We start from the raw sequence: 15,005 nt of genomic DNA, 5'->3' as shown, positions 1-15,005 counted from the left end.
CCCTCCTCCTGTCTCTCTTCTCCACCAGGATGTGGAGCAGTATATGCTGCGCACCGGCACAGTCAACAGTATGGAGAGCTCCCACTCTCTGCCATCCATGTCAATCAGCGCCAGCTCCCAGAGCAGCTCTGTCAACAGCCTGGCAGACGGCTCTGATGACAGCGGGGAGATGGCCATGATGCAGGAGGGAGAGCACACCGTCACCTCCAATAGCTCCGTCCTGCACAAGCCCCTGGTCAGTAATTCAACATCGCTCTGAGTTACAGAAAGACTTTCAAGTGACACAATGAAGGATTTTAGCTTTCAAATAAGGTCTCAAACATTATTCTGCTGGGATATCACCTCTGTCCAAGCCGCTGCAGGTCTGCATCGCTTGCACTGGCACTGTTTTCTCGATCTCTGGTCCGTGCCACTAAAAGAACTGCAGCATTTTTGCTTTATGGCATATGCTGTGGAGAGACCCTGAGAGCAAATCCTACATTGTGTTACTATAGAAGTCAAATTTTCATGATGTCTGAGTATATCATTGCACAAATTGACTATATGCATCACTGTAAACCCTCAAACCTACAACTGAAACAAAAGCCAACTCCTTTACTTCCAGTCATTTGTTGTTAAGGGGAAACTTGGACATTTTTAAGGAAACATTTAAAGGAAAATGTTTACAATGTCTTTGAGTAGTTGTTTTAGTCGTTAGCCCACAGGGTTTCAACATGGTCTGACATTTATATGCAAGTGTTGCACAACAGCAGAGCACTGCTGCATCCCTCTGTGCTCAGCCTCCGCTAAACTCTATAATTGCTCCTTAAATAGCGTTGTTAAATACTGCATCTCTGCCTGACCGCTGACTGGAAATATCTGGGATGGCTTATTTTAATCACCAGGAAGTGACCGTGCATATAATTGTGTTGAGATATTCGTCAGACCAGCTCTGCATATGCAAACTTGCACCACCTACAGAAAAATAAAAGCAATAGCAGGACCAGGGAAGACATGATTCACATGTACAGCAGACATGTCAGTGTTGCCACCTGATACTGAAGGAATCCTCACTTCTCCTAATCCCCAGATTTAAATAAATGACCAGTTTATGTGAGATTTCGTTCAAGTATTAGTCTGATCCTATTTTTAAGACCTAAAATCCCCTCTCTCTCTCTCTCTCTCTCCCTCTCTCTGTGCACACCTTCTCTCCTCTACTGTGGTCTCCACTGTGTAGAGCCATGACAACATCTACGACGATCCCTATCAGCCGGAGGTCGACTTGCAACGAGAGGCTTCTGCTGGTGGTGGTGGTGGCAATGGCGGCGGTGGAGGAGGTGGAGGAGGTGGAGGAGGAGGCGGAGGAGGAGGAGGGAGGCGCCGTCGAGGCAGAGACCACTTTGCCACCATCAGAACAGCCTCACTCGTCACTCGCCAGATCCAAGAACACGAACAGGGCTCAGCGCTGAGAGAGCAGATGTCTGGGTGAGATTTACATTGTATTTGTATACAACTTTAACACAGCTACAGTGAGACTCTAGTATCCACCTTGAAACACTGAGTAGGTAAGTACACCTCCACAGGTTGAACTGAAACGACACAGAGTTGTGAATGTGTCCACACACACCGTCATGGACATGAGTGGATCTCGACAGATGAATCGATGCAGAAATGGTGAATTTGCCTTCATTGCTTCCCTCCTGCTGACCTCGATGCCCTGCTCCGCCTCACAGGTACAAGCGAATGCGGCGGCAACACCAGAAGCAGCTGATGGGTCTGGAGAACAAGCTGAAGGCAGAGATGGACGAGCACCAGCTGAGACTGGACAAAGAGCTGGAGAACCAGAGGAACAGCTTCTCAATGGAGGGGGATAAACTCTCCAAGAAGCACCAGGCTATCCTGGAGAAGGAGGTGAGCTCGAGGTGTTTGAAAGAGGGATGGAAAGACGCACAAGAGGGGGTCAGGTGAACGAGATGTTTGAAAAATAGAAAATGAAGTTGCAAAAGAATGCTGGGCAGGCAGAAACTGACATGTGTCATGTGACATGCAATAAATATTCTCATGTTCTGCTTCTTTCACTTCATCTTTCCATGTTGTTTTCCAGACTAAGGCCGTCATGACTGAGGAGAAGAAGTTCCAGCAGCACATCCTGGCCCAGCAGAAGAAGGAGCTGACCGGTCTGCTGGAGTCGCAGAAACGTCAGTATCGACAACGAAAGGAGCAGCTCAAAGAGGCAAGTCAGCCGATGAGAACCTGTGTGTGGATGATGGTTAGAAATACACATAAACTGCCATTGATCCGCTTTCAGTGCATCTTGTATCCAGGGATCCCGCAGTCATGGAATTCCTGGAAAAGTTTTCAAATTAGAAAAACTATCTTCCAGGCCTGGAAATGGTTTGGAATAAAGTGAATGTTTTTTAAAAGCTGTTAAAAACCCACTTTGAATAATGCTGTTCTTTTTTAATGTAGGAACTAAACGAGAACCAGTCGACGCCAAAGCGAGAGAAACAGGAGTGGTTGGTGCATCAGAAGGAGTGTCTGCAGCAGCTGCAGGCGGAAGAGGAGGCCAATCTGCTGCGGCGCCAGAGGCAGTACTACGAGCTTCAGTGTCGTCAGTACAAGAGGAAGATGTTGCTGGCACGCCACAACCTGGAGCAAGATTTGCTGCGAGAGGTAGTTTGTTTGTTTGTTTGTTTGTTTGACATTTCAATAACAGTCATTTTAGACCAAGATCATTTGTGATAACCATCTCAAGCTATTTCAAACACGTCATTCTCCGTCTGTGTGTTCTCCCATATGGAAGAAATAAACAGCCCACAACATCGTATGGGCTCATCTCTGCTCATCACCTTTTTCAAATCTCATACATGACATTACTATTTCAATTTAATATATTCAACTTGTCCCTCCTTTGCAAACAAAAGAAAACAGATATTCACACAGATCAATATTTCCGTCCCTGTCATGTCGCGGGGAGTTCATCTTCTGAACCAAGCTGGCAGACCCTTGAACCGCATTAAGAAGACCGCTAGCTCCTTTAGATCGGATTAGCTCGTTACGGCAACAACACATTAAACCACGGTACTCACTTTCTTCACACAGGCTGATACACAGCCCCCCTTTTTATTGTGGGACTCTCACAATAAGACGAATAACTCGGAACAAGCAGGGTGACAGAGATGTCGCTAATGTAAACACGCAACACTTGTTACGCTAACGTCTCATACCTCCTACAGCACACACACACACACACACACCAGGCTAACGTGGCGTGTTCCAGTAGATCATTTAACCTGATGACATTGAGAACATCATCATTTCCAGATTTTACGAACACCGATCAACATTTTTTAAGGTTTTCTGATATTTTATGGACCAAACGATTAATCGAGAAAATAATCGACAGATTAATCGATTATGAAAATAATCGTTAGTCGCAGCTCTATACAGGATTTGTAGTTAAATGAGGTGATTTATCCAGGGTTGGGCCGACATACATGCAGTGTTAGATAAGTTTGCTCTCCTCGCAGTAATCTCATCCCTCCTGCCTCTCTCTTTCATCTCGTTCCCCGTGTAGGACCTGAACAAGAAGCAGACGCTGAAGGACTTGGAGTGCGCCATGCTGCTGCGTCACCACGAGTCCACCCAGGAGCTGGAGTTCCGTCAGCTGGGCCTGGTGCAACGCACGCGCGCCGAGCTGATCCGCACGCAGCACCAGACGGAGCTCACCAACCAGATGGAGTACAACAAGAGGCGCGAGCAAGAGCTGCGGCAGAAACACGCCGTGGAGGTCCGCCAGCAGCCCAAGAGCCTCAAAGTGAGTGAGAGCACTCAGAGCCAGGGTTCTCCTGAGGGGGGGGAGGGGGAGGGCGGTGCAGCAGCTGGGACAGTGAGGTGGTGGGCGTGGTCAGTGAAGACATGGAGGTGGAGATAGAGAAGCAGAGAGATGATGAGGTATATGCTGTTGAGGATGAGTTTGACGGAGCTGCGGTTGAATACAGTGAAGTTTTTAATAGAGAGGAGGAGGAGGAGGAAGAGGAGGAGGAGGGAGACGGTGTCCCTGAAAGTAAAGATGAGGAGGATGATGAGAGCAAACCTGAGGTAAATGATGAAGGTGAGAAGGCGGAGTGGAAATTAAGTGATGAAGTTACAGAGGTGAGGGAAGTGGAGGGAGTGCAGTGGGAAGGTGACGGTAACACTGAACAGGCTCACGCTGATGAGGAGGAGGAAGAAGAGGGCAGGGGCGTGGCTGACGGCTGTCCGTCAGAGCTTATTGTGTTCCCCTCCCCAGAGAAGAGGCGTGTCCGCGAGCTGGACGAGCTCTCGGAATTGTATTTTCCAGACGGCCCTGAGGAGCTGGAGACTGCCCCCGTCTCCGCCCCTCCTCCCCCGCCCCCCGCCCAGACATCCCTCCCTTCACTCTTCTCTCACGCCATCTGCCTCCTCCTCTCCCTCTCTGCTGCCGCTCAGCCCTCTAACCTCACTCTGCTGCTGCTCTCCATCTTCCTCCTCTCTCTGCGCCGCTCCCCTCCCCTGCCCTCGCTGGCCTCCCTCGTCCTCTCCGCAGAGCTGGCCTTCTTGGCGCTCTTCTTCTCGTACCTCCTCCTGCGCTCCTGCTGCTCCCTGTCCCTCTCCACATACCTGTCGCTCAGCCTTTGGGCGAGCGGCTTCTTCAGTTTAGGCCTCTCCTTCAGTCTGGGCATTTATTACATTCCCATGATCTTGATCTCCGCCTCTTTCCTCAGCTCCCCCTCCCTCTTCCTCTCCCTCTACCTGGTGGTGGTGCTGATAGTCAGGCCGGCCCGCGACTACCTCCATCACGCACCCAGAAAAATAAACCGCCTCTGCATGCGTGTCCTTTTCCGTCTGCCCCGACCTCTCTTTGCCATGTGTCAGTCAGTCTTAGGTGGTTTTGCCGAGCGTAACCTCTACGAGATGTTTCCTAAAGCAGGACGCAACTGGGGCGTGCGCCAGTCCAGAATCCCGGTCCCTCTGAAGAGTTTGCCTTTAGAGCTTCAAGCTTGCTGCACTAACACCTCTGCCTGGGCCAAAGGCCTGCTCTGGATCAGGCGCTTCATTAGACGCCCCCTGGGGGTCCTGGCAGACCTGGCTAACTCTGTCGTGTTAAAAGTAGCCGCACAGGCCCTCAAGCAGCTGCCCTGCAGTGTTCGCATCAAATTCCAATCTCTGGGTCTCCTGAAGAGGCACCTGCCGAGCCGGCTGCCCCGACTGCTGCCCAGGGAGGTGAGGGAGAGACGGCAGAGGGAGAGGAGGAGGAGGGAGAGGGAGAGACAGAGGAGGGAGGAGAGGGTGAGGATGTTTCGTGAGGAAGGCAGGTGGGAGTGTGGGCTGAGGAGAACGGCTTCAGGAAGGTTTGTCAGGGGGAAAATGCGTCCGTGGAGATAAATGGAGACAAAGTGAAGTGAAGTGAAGAGTTAGAGTGTGAGTGTGTGTGTGTGTGTGTGTGTGTGTGTGTGTGTGTGTGAGAATATGCTACATGTTTGATTGTTGGACCATTGTTGTTTGTGTCCTTTTTATTTGGACCCACATTTCTTTCTTATTTCATCATTTCCAGACTGGTTTTTGGGCACATTTGTGAAAGATGATATGTATTTCACCATGCCCACACACACACACACACACACACACACGGCTGGAAGCTCAACCTAAACAAGCATACATGCACACACACACACACACGTGGTAACTGCAGTATACCTAACCTAAACTTTTCATTATTGTGCTTTTTGTAAAAGTTCCATAATCTTGACTTTTTTTTTTTTAATTTTGCAATTAATTTGTAAGACAAATGTTTTAATGGTTATTTTTGACGACCGTTTTTGTGCAATGGTTGCTGGTTTTCTTTATAGCGGTGTGTACGTGAGAACAATCACAGTGTGGCATATTAGCTTCACGGTCGCACACAGTAAGCTCACTTCACTCGCGTGCAATAAGACGGTGAGCAGAAACATGTGGGACCACTTTTACACATGTGATATTTGAAAAATGCTTCACATGCTCACAAGACAAAGTGAGGGAAAGGTTGCAAGAAATAAACGAAATGGTTTTCCTCCAAATTCACAGCGAGGACAATCCATACCGTTCACATTCTAGTTAGATAGAAATATTGTTATTGTGCTTTGTGCATAATTATATTATGATTTACTGTGTAAACATTTAGATCTTCTTTTTTTTCTTTTTTTTCCAATCAATCATCGGAGTATGTAGTCGTTAAAACAAATGTTGTGAAGTGACATATCCTGAACACAGATTTAAAAAGTGTCGTATATTAAAGTTATTTAATGTTATATGAAGCCATAGACAATCCTTTGAGACATGCAATCGTTAAAAAAAAGTCCAAAGATTGATGAAACTACTGAATGTGAACGAAGGTGCAGATGTATTTGTGATTTAGCACTGTCGCAGAGATTCTTCCAACATGATACCAAATATGGAGAACACGTCTCTGCAAGAGAGATCAAAAGTACTAGCTATATCTCCAATGCATGTTTTAAGTTAAAATAGTTGAAGACAAATTTAAAAGAAGGGAAGTCTGTGGTCGTGTGAGGCACTGACACGGTGCTCGAGGCTTTCAGAGAGACACAAACATCTGCCCCTGATGAAACCTATGAAAACACCAGAGCACAGGAGTGTCTTATGATGTTGTACTGTAGTGGGTTTTATTAGTGAGCAATATATGAGTATTATATCTTTATCATGACATGAGACGAGATCTGCTCTCAGATTCTGGATATTTTCATCTGTGTTGCATTAATAATCATCATATTTATTATATTCAATACATTTGTGAAATATTATAAATAAAAGAAGTCACTTGATAACACTTCTTTAATTTTTCTACTTATTTGTGTTATCGCAGAATTTGACCATATTATATAATATGGTCAAATATATAATATTACATATATATAGTCAATTTCACACATGAATAATCCTTCATTTAACATCAAAAAGCCCAATAATCAAAGCAAGTATTATCTAGAATAAAAGCTAGTATAAAGGATAAAGACCTGTCACCCAGCCTTACACAAAAGTTGATTTATATCGAATCATATAAACAAGTATATCATGATATGAATGAGTGCGATTGTCCCCGTGCCTCCACGACTGTCAGTGCCTCACACAAACACAGCAGCGTCTCCACCCGGAGAACACAACACAAATGTACGCCACTTGTTTTTGAGCGACTTACATTTTTGGAAGCCTCGATTTGACAAAAGTCATTATTTGAATGTGAGTTTTTATGTTTTCAAACCATTGATTTACATTTGTGTTCCAGTATTGGTTTATTCCCTGTTCCTGTGTATGTTTACATGTCTGTGTTTGAGTTTTCACACAGTTCAATCGCATTTCTATATTTAATTTGTGCAGTATTTACATGACGAGTACTGCATGTTTGTTTGGCAGCCATTTTGTTGTCCTCTTTATTCATTTGAGCTGTATCTGTGCTCGCAAAAAGCAGACATTTTTACTTTTGTCATACTGCCAGAATCTTTCTTTACATAAAAAAAAAATAAATAGTTTTGTGTGTAAAATCATTGTCTTGTTTGTTTTTATGATTTTTGTTTCCATTCTTTATTTCTTTACTTTTCCCCTGATCGGTCAACAAACCTGATTGTATAGAAATGCTCCTTCGACCATTTTGTTCCTCATCATTCATTAATTCATTCATTCATTCATTCATCATTTGTCTCTGTTGTGAACTTCCTTGTGTTACACTCCCACAAACATAAACACACAAGGTTTAAATACACTAATAATTACTCTTTAAAAGTAGGAAAAAGTCATTTTAGTGACACTTTACATTCATTAACAATAGTAGAAGTTGTAATAAGCATTTACTATTGTTACTTTTCCATTTATCCATGTTGTTCACATTAATTAAGGTTAACATTATTCAAGGATTATAAAGGTACTGGTGATCTGTTTGTGTGAACACTGAATAAGCATTTATTTAGCATGTTTACCCTTTATTAATGTTCCTTGTTGACGAACGGGAAACCTTTTAGTATCTTATGTGGTTGTTTAAAGGAGCATTAATAAAGTAATAATGGTTAATTATGGTTCAGTAATGCTTATTATATCTGTACTAAAATACATTTATGAAGTCATCCTTTTACACTTCACAATAAGGGTCACATGGAGCATTAATACAGGTGAAATATGCTTAAAGAATGGTTAATTATAGTTAAAACTGTAGCTTTATAGAGCCCTGACAGGGAGATGCAGCGAGCAGCTCAGAAAAACAAAGGATAATGACACAGATTCTGTTGAAACAATCACAATTGAGGTTCAGCAGATTCCATGGTGATCTGATATACTACATACACACATATATATATATATCATAATCCAACATTTAATATGCCTATACTCAAACATTTAATCTACATCTACTAAATGATCTGAACAACAACACTCTTCTAAACATTTATTATCTATTTATAACATTTATAACCCAGCATGTATATTTCTATTCAAACTGTAAAGTGCTGGTGCTTTACTCTACCCTTAAGCCTTAACATTCTACACCATTGTTTGGATTTTCTACTAAAATGTCGTTAATCAATAAAACTCTAATAAAATAAAAGCAACATTAAAATAAGAGCAGAACTTTACCATCTTACATCATCATAACAAAATTCATTCTGATCTGTGAAGATGACGTCACTGAGATGCACACATCTGAACCATGTTACATTTAAATGAAACTTGGTTTTGCCCATTAGAAGAGAGGGATTTATGAAATCATCATCAGTGGGAACATCAAAAAATACGCACTCGTTCATCAAAAACTGTAGACAGGAAGTGGCTAACAGAACAGACAGGAAGTAGCTAACAGAACAGACAGGAAGTGGCCAATAGAACAGACAGGAAGTGGCTGAACAGGAAGTGGCTAACAAAACAGACAGGAAGTAGCTAACAGCCAACAGAACAGACAGAACAGACAGGAAGTGGCCAACAGAACAGAAAGTGGCTAACAGAACAGGCAGGAAGTGGCCAACAGAACAGACAGGAAGTGGCTAACAGACAGACAGGAAGTGCTAACAGAACAGACAGGAAATGGCCAACAGAACAGACAGGAAGTCGCCAACAGAACAGACAGCTAACAGAACAGACAGGAAGTGGCCAGCAGAACAGACAGACTAACAGAACAGACAGGAAGTGGCCAACAGAACAGACAGGAAGTGGCCAACAGAACAGACAACAAGAAACAGAACAGCCAGAGAACAGACAGGAAGTGGCTAACAGAAGTGGCTAACAGAACAGACAGGAAGTGGCCATGCCAACAGAACAGGGAAGTGGCTAACAGAACAGACAGGAAGTGGCTAACAGAACAGACAGGAAGTGGCCAACAGAGCAGACAGGAAGTCAGCCAACAGAACAGACAGGAGTGGCTAACAGAACAGACAGGAAGTGCCAACAGAACAGACAGGAAGTGGCTAACAGAACAGACAGGAAGTCGCCAACAGAACAGACAGGAAGTGGCTAACAGAACAGACCCAACAGAACTGGCTAACAGAACACAAGTGGCCACAGAACAGACAGGAAGTGGCTAACAAAACAGACAGGAAGTGGCCAATAGAACAGACAGGAAGTGGCTAACAGAACAGACAGGAAGTGGCTAACAGAACAGACAGGAAGTGGCCAACAGAACAGATTGGAAGTGGCTAACAGAACAGACAGGAAGTGGCTAACAGAACAGACAGGAAGTGGCCAACAGAGCAGACAAGTTTTTCTCCCCTCTGACGGTCTGTGTTCAGCACGTCCTCCTCCACGTTCAGCTGCTTCCATCTCTCCTTCTCTCTCTCCTCCAGTCCAAAGAGCTTCAGATCAAGCGTCAGTTCCAGGACACGTGTAAGATCCAGACCCGTCAGTACAAGGCCCTGCGCAACCACCTGCTGGAGAACACGCCCAAGTCGGACCACAAGGCCGTGCTGAAGCGGCTGAAGGATGAGCAGACGCGTAAGCTGGCCATCCTGGCCGAGCAGTATGACCACTCCATCAATGACATGCTGTCCACACAGGCTGTGAGTAAGGCAAGGACACGCCGTTCACTTCACACTCGCACCACACCACCGCTGCTGGGCCCCGGCCTGGTGGCCCCTGTGTACCCGCCCACCAGCCTCCTCCTGCCTGTGTGCCCGCCCACCAGCCTCCTCCTGGTTCCCTAAGTGTCAACTCCACCAGAGCACATGTTTTCATAGCAGTGTTTGTGTTCTCCACCAACAACAACATTTAGAGAAAACTAGATTTCAATCCCGCTCACTGATAGTTCATCTGATTTCCTCCTAGAAAACAGAAACATCGTTCTTTTTATGGCATTAAATTACCCACAATTCATATGTACACCATACTTGTGATAGTGATCGTTCAGGTGTTACGCCCTTAACCACTGACTCCACAGAGTAAATCACAGCACACACACACACACGTGTGATGTTACGAAACAAAACGCCTGCTTCCCGTCTGGGACATGACGCGCTGTGTGACCGTAATTGCCTCCAAATCCAAATCCCTGTTGCCCCTGTGCTGCTGCTGCACTGAAGTCTCTGTGGGACAGTTTCCAACACGCTGATTAAACTCAGTCCTCAGGACACAACATGTGTGTGTATGCATTTGAAATAAAGAAATAACACATCAGGTCATGTCAGGCCAACAATTCATCAACATAACAACACACAATGAGACAACGATAAATCACTTCAGAACTTTAATGTGACCTTTGACTATCACCAAAACCCCTAAAAAGATGTTTAGTTTGTCCGCTGTGGGCTACTGTGAAAACATGATTGAAGCATGTTTAAGAGAGTTTGTGTCACTTTGTAACGGTAACACAGTAGATGTGAATCCTCAGTGACACACACTCATTTCCTCTTGTTCATTATAGTGTTGACGACATAGAGATACATCCATACGTACACATACAAGTACGTATGAAAATGAATATAGCGGACACACGCGTAGAAACGTGTCCCCCTCTTTTCACAACTGTGATTGTTTCCGATGTTTTTTTCCTTCGCACCATGAGACCATGAGTGTTATAATAAATATGATAGATAATAGATTCTAACGATAATGATAAACACACTGCAGGACACTCCCAAAACACATGTATGAAAGTGTTTATGCAGCCTTGTGTACAAAGTTGTATTTATGTTTTGATGTATATCACTTTTAGCATTGAAAACACTTCAGAGTCGGACTATGTTCCTATTTACAGTGACTGGCTCCCCTTCCTGTCATATTTCTTCATCTCTGTCTTTAGCGACACTGAAACGGTCAGCGCTACGCCTCTCATCACACTGCTTGCTTGTTTCTGGTCTTTTAGCTGCGACTGGATGAAACTCAGGAAGCGGAGTACAAGGTGCTGCGGATGCAGCTGCAGCAGGAGCTGGAGCTGCTCAACGCCTACCAGAGCAAGATCAAGATCCACACTGACACGCAGCATGAGAGGGAGGTCAAGGACCTGGAGCAGAGGGTCTCCATCCGCCGCGCCTTGTTAGAACAGAGGGTCAGAATCAAGACAATCTCCTTAAAATGTTGTGCAAGGATTTGGTGAGTTTTAGACTTTGATTTAGGCCGAGAAGACCGCAAAGTGGATTTCAAAGTAAGGTAACTCACAGCTGCTGCTGGCAGCCATTTTGTCCCTAGGACTGAGCCTCAGTTCAGTAAGTGGTGACTGTGTCAGTGTGTCAAAAGTGCACGTGAAAAAGTGCCGTGAGAACATGTCAGCCAACTCATCTATACTTTTTGCCGCCAAAAGAAAACACATAGCGCAACGTGTAAATTCTGCAAAGCGACGCTAGCGGTCTTGGTCTCGACTTGGTCTCGGTTTAGGTGGTCTTGACTACAACACTAGTTGTAGGTCCATCCGGTTGCGTACGGATGCATTTTCGTCTACGTTTAGTTCACGACACACTTTCCTTAAAACGTATACTTTACAGATGTGGTCCGGCGTTAGCAAGGCTAGAGTTGTTGTCACGGTCAAGGTTGAGTCTTGAGTACGAACTGTTTTCGTGTTTCTTTCTTTCTGAGACGTGCTCTGCTGCTCTGCTTCCAGATCGAGGAGGAGATGCTGTCGCTGCAGAACGAGCGCTCCGAGCGCATCCGCACGCTCCTGGAGCGACAGGCCAGTGAGATCGAGGCCTTTGACTCGGAGAGCATGCGCCTGGGCTTCAGCAACATGGCACTGACTGGCATCCCCAGCGAGGCCTACCCCAAGCAGGGCTATTCCAACGCCCCCGCCCCCAGCTCCCGCTCTGCCGGCCACTGGAGCCACGGCATGCACCCGCAGAACATGCCGGCGCTGCAGCAGCACTCCCGCCGCAGCCACAACAGCAGCAGCAGCAGCAGCAGCGGCATTGGCAGCAGCAGCAGCAGCGGAGGCGACCGCAGGAGCGAAGTGTCCTCTTCCTCCCACGCCCTGGGAATGGCCCTCGGGTTGGTCCGGGATGGGAGGGAGGTGCATCACTCGTCCCGCTCTTCCGCCTCCTCTTCCTCCTCCTCGTCCTCGTCTTCCTCCCACCACCAGCGGCACCACCTGCCCCAGCACTACCACCACCAGAGCACGCCACAGCTGTACCGCGAGCGGGAGCGGGATCGAGATAGGGAGCGGGAGAAGGAGAGGGAGCGGGAGTGGGCCGGAGTGCGAGGCTCCGGCGGTGACCTGGCCCACCCACACCCCCTGCCCTTCTCCCATCACCTGCCCTCACGCTCCTCCTCCCAGTCCCTGGCCATGCTACCTCCCCCACCACCTGCCCCTCCCTCCATCTCCGGCCCCTCCTCCTCTTCCTCGTCCTCCTCCTCCTCGCAGGGTGGGATATATGGTGGCGGCGGGCTGGGTGTGCGTGGTGCCCCTAGTCTGATGGCGCTGAGGAATAGTCCCCAACCTCTGAGGAGGACGGCGTCTGGAGGGGGACCTGGAGGTGCCGGGGGCAGCGACGGTGTTCTGAGCCGCAGCACCTCCGTCACTTCACACATCTCAAACGGCTCACACCTCTCGTACTCTTAGACGGCAGATGGAAGGGAGGGCGTGATTTTAGGATGGTAGCTATCACAGGTTGCATCTCAATATTCTCAGTTTGCCTCAAGTGTTCTTTCCTGGAGGAATGTCAGCTGTCTCAGAACAGCTAACATGCAGAGGATTCTGGGATATTACTGTTTCCTCTTCCATAAAACCAGGAGGCAAACTGGGGCTACATCCATACTACTGTGTTTTCATTTGAAAACAGTATTTCCTTTTGAAATCCATACTAACACACCTGAAAACAATGATAATAGGGATATTTGGGTTCACGGAGCATGATGATGCTGATTCTCTCCTCTGCAGAAAAGTGTTTCCAATGACAAACAACGATAGTTGATGTCAGAGCAAGGGTTTCTGTTAGTGGACAGATAACTGAAGTGTTAACAGTTTTTCATTCACAGCTGATAGTTTTGGCTGACATGAGCTCAACAGGAAGCGAATGTGAGTAACTAAGACTAAGATCCAGACCACGTGTCGGTGGGTATTTTTTGAAAACGTACATTAGCTCTCAGAAAACGCACATTTCAGAATAATTCCTGCCCGGGTGAAGAATTTCACAATCTCCCTTCATAGTGTATATGCATTAACAGAGGAAACAGGGAGTTGTTGGTCCTGTCCCCATGGAAACCCCATGTAAACAATCTTTTTCTTTGTTGTTCCATAAACACGGCGTCCCTTCAGGAAATTATCAGCATCCGCACAAAACCTCCCAAAACCAACTGCTATTACTCAACAAGGAAAGAAATAAAGTTTATTTGAATTATACGTTACAACGTTTGCAGCCACAGACACAGAACGATGAAAGCCAGGGCGGCTAACGAACGCCGTGTGTTGTTGTCCACACAAAATGCAAGACGGTCGGGTTTATTTACGGCCAGACCTGTGCTAGTGTTAGCATTGCTTACTGGAGTTTTACTGTGGTGACGTTAAAGCGTTATTGAGCTAGCCATTGTTAGCAATGCTCCATGTGGTATTCCGCGCACATACATAGCGTAGCAACATGTCTTGAACAGTACTACACGGTTGAACAGTACTATGTGTGCTATTCATGGTGAAAGTCGCAGTGTTTCTATGGCGACGGCCGTCTTGGATTCCCATGTGTGGGTTGGCAAACTTCGGAGTTTTGACAACGAATGGAACCAGTTTTTTGTTTTTTTTGTGTGGTTTTTCTACAGGAACAGACATTTTGTCTATCTCTCTCCCGATTGGCCGACAAGGCTCGACAGTCATAGTTATATTGCCGCCTGGTGACTTGGCGCGTTTCGATAGCACCTAACAGTGGGTCTTTGTGTTTTCATGTGGACGAAGATCTTTTAGAAAACGTGTGTGGACGCCTCCCGAGTGTGCGAACGCAATTGCGGAGCTCGCGTTGTTTTCAAACCTTTGTCAGGACAGTATGATAGCAGATGAATCAGCAGCAGAGAGGATTTGTTTTGAAATGAAACTGGAACAGTGTAGATGTAGCCCAACTGTACTGAGCTGCAGCCTGCGTCTTTAGACTCAGGGTGGCTCCAGAGCTTTTCTCCCATTCTCACAGGTATAAAAAAAAAAAAAAGGGAGGGAGGAATCTGTAACACCACCATTGCAGTGAGGTGAAGTTAGACTGTGTGTTCTGTTTTATGTAAAAAAAAAACTCAAATAAGAATGTGTGAAGAGAAAGACGTTCAGACCTTTTTTTTTCCTCCCAGAGCTGCAGAGACAGAGAGAGAGGACGGCAGCCATGTCTTCTTCTATGATGTTCTACAATGGAATGGAGAAAGAGAGAGGATGGGGGGACAAAAAAGGGGAATAATGTGCGCTCGTTTTTGCATTGTGTACGTACCTGTATGTAGTGTGTAGTGTCTAGATATTATCTAGCAAGCACTCGCAGCTCCTGGAAGGAAAAAAAGAGCGGGGTCATTTGAGTTTCCAGCCTGCGGGAGACTGGAAAAATACTTTATTGATTTTCAGCATTCAAGGTTGTTTTTCTTTTTTA

General features: G+C 46.1%; 1 protein-coding gene across 2 annotated transcripts in view; it reads left to right on the top strand.

Moving 5' to 3' along the window:
* Positions 1-14,570, top strand: part of taok2b (TAO kinase 2b) — a 29,927-nt gene extending 15,357 nt beyond the window's left edge. The window contains exons 12-20 of one of the 2 annotated variants that reach the window (XM_044014078.1): positions 29-235; positions 1,217-1,464; positions 1,713-1,890; positions 2,084-2,212; positions 2,449-2,652; positions 3,557-3,796; positions 9,819-10,031; positions 11,333-11,515; positions 12,065-14,570. In XM_044014078.1, coding sequence (XP_043870013.1) covers positions 29-235; positions 1,217-1,464; positions 1,713-1,890; positions 2,084-2,212; positions 2,449-2,652; positions 3,557-3,796; positions 9,819-10,031; positions 11,333-11,515; positions 12,065-13,015 — 2,553 coding nt within the window. In that variant the 3' untranslated portion in view covers positions 13,016-14,570. Of the gene's footprint in view, positions 1-28; positions 236-1,216; positions 1,465-1,712; positions 1,891-2,083; positions 2,213-2,448; positions 2,653-3,556; positions 3,797-9,818; positions 10,041-11,332; positions 11,516-12,064 lie in introns of both variants that reach the window. The other variant, XM_044014077.1, reaches the window with a different exon arrangement.
* Positions 14,571-15,005: the final 435 nt, after the last annotated feature.

This window comes from Solea senegalensis, linkage group LG18 (genome assembly GCF_019176455.1).
Source record: "Solea senegalensis isolate Sse05_10M linkage group LG18, IFAPA_SoseM_1, whole genome shotgun sequence".
Classification (NCBI taxonomy): Eukaryota; Metazoa; Chordata; class Actinopteri; order Pleuronectiformes; family Soleidae; genus Solea; species Solea senegalensis.
This window is presented reverse-complemented; position numbering and strand designations above follow the sequence as displayed.